This window comes from Galeopterus variegatus, unplaced genomic scaffold (assembly GCF_000696425.1).
Source record: "Galeopterus variegatus unplaced genomic scaffold, G_variegatus-3.0.2 Scaffold2740, whole genome shotgun sequence".
Lineage (NCBI taxonomy): Eukaryota > Metazoa > Chordata > Mammalia > Dermoptera > Cynocephalidae > Galeopterus > Galeopterus variegatus.
In genome coordinates, this window is record NW_007728851.1 from 312,002 (window position 1) to 313,568 (window position 1,567).

The 1,567-nt window shown below is 62.8% G+C and overlaps 1 protein-coding gene across 2 annotated transcripts in view; it reads right to left on the reverse strand.

Annotated features, from left to right (window-relative positions):
- MMD (monocyte to macrophage differentiation-associated) overlaps positions 1-1,546 on the reverse strand; it is a 28,895-nt gene extending 27,349 nt beyond the window's left edge. The window contains exon 1 of one of the 2 annotated variants that reach the window (XM_008582857.1): positions 1,243-1,546. In XM_008582857.1, coding sequence (XP_008581079.1) covers positions 1,243-1,268 — 26 coding nt within the window. In that variant the 5' untranslated portion in view covers positions 1,269-1,546. The remainder of the gene's footprint in view (positions 1-1,242) is intronic. The other variant, XM_008582858.1, reaches the window with a different exon arrangement.
- Between the last annotated feature and the right edge of the window lie 21 nt (positions 1,547-1,567).

Sequence of the window (1,567 nt, forward strand, 5' to 3'; positions counted from 1 at the left end):
ATTTTTTTTTTTTTTTTTTTTTTTGTGGCTCTTTTACCCTTTGGGACTGGAGGAGGAATGAGATAAGCATTAAGGGTCAGTGGGGCAGCCAGGGAATGGAGATTGGAAAGAGAGAGAAAAAAAGTGCACTTTAAAATCTTGACATAGAAGGCAGTACCTAAATACTCCATAATAATAACTTGCTTGGAAGATCTCGTGCATTTCTTCTTTCAAATTCCCCCCACCACTGCACACTTGGTAGCCTGCTGGTGGAGAAGGTCTGGGAGTAGGGATGGCTGCCAGATTCAGACAAAGGGATGGAGAGTTACCACAAACACAGGAGAGGTGAACTTTCACCCACTTAAACGAAAAAGAAAAGCCAGAGCCTCCTCTCAGGACCATGGGCTGGCTGGCCTCCATCCATTTCTAGAAGGCAGAGATCCGGAGTGGGGTAAGGCCACAGTGCCCCAGCCCGGCGTCCCCCCCGACTCTCCCGTGAGTGAGCAGCCGCCCAGCCTTCCGGTGGCACCTCCTCGGTTCCTCCTCCTCATTTCCTAACACAGGCGCCTCAACAGCAGGTCTCACCACCCGAATGTTAATTTGCCCCTTCGCAGAGCCCAAAATAGCACCTCCTCGGGTCTCTAAGCCGGAGAACCACTAAGGCCCCAACACGGCCAGGCACAGCTGAGCCGGCGGACGTGCCTCAGTTTCCCTGTTGCTAGGGCCGTACACAAAGCACCTCCCACTTTACAACAAATCTCTCCGCAGGGCGCAGCGCCTATTCTGATTCCGCGCGCCCCGGGAGACCTCACCCTGGGGGTGAAGGGATGGAGGCCAAAGCCAGGGTCGGAGGACTCGGGGGCGGCGCCTGAGGCTGGGGCGCGGGTCCCCAGAGCAAAGCAAGAGCCAGAGCCTCCTCTCAGGACCATGGGGCAAGGCTCGGATGGGAGTCGGGAGGGTGAAGCCGGGCGAGCAAGGGGATCCCCGGTAAGGAGGCCAGCCTCGGGGTCCCGGGTCTGAGAATCCGTCCGAGGTCCGCAGACCGCGAGAGGGGACCCGGGTCAGGCACGAACTCCGGTCCTCGGGGGAAGATCGACCAGGGACAGCAGGGCGAGGAATCCCCAGGGAGCTGGTTCCCGGCCAAAGCGTGGGATCCACTGGGGGATGGATCCAGGTGAAAAGCCGGGACCCACGCGCGAAGTGACGGGATCCGGGGACCCGCTCCCAGCACGGGCGGCGGGGCGGGGGCGCCATCCCTCTCACCGCTGGAATCGATTCTTGAGCCGCATTGATCCTCTGCTCCTCCTCGGGTGCCGGGAGCTCCGTCTCGTCCGCACGGGCGGCCGGGCGCGCGGCCCTCATGGGCTTGGGTTGCTCCAGAGGCCGCCTGCGTGCCCAGCGGAGCGGCTCGGCCGGGCAGGGCCAGAGTGGGCCAGGCTGGGGGTCGGGACAGAGCCAGGGCCAGACCGGGCGGCTGGGGGCGGGAGGGAGGCCGCTTAAACGGCCCCGGCGCCTCCCGCCTCCCGCTTCCCGGGCTCCTCCGCCCGGGTGAGCCCGAGCCCCGCCCCGGAGCCCGGCTCGCGATTGT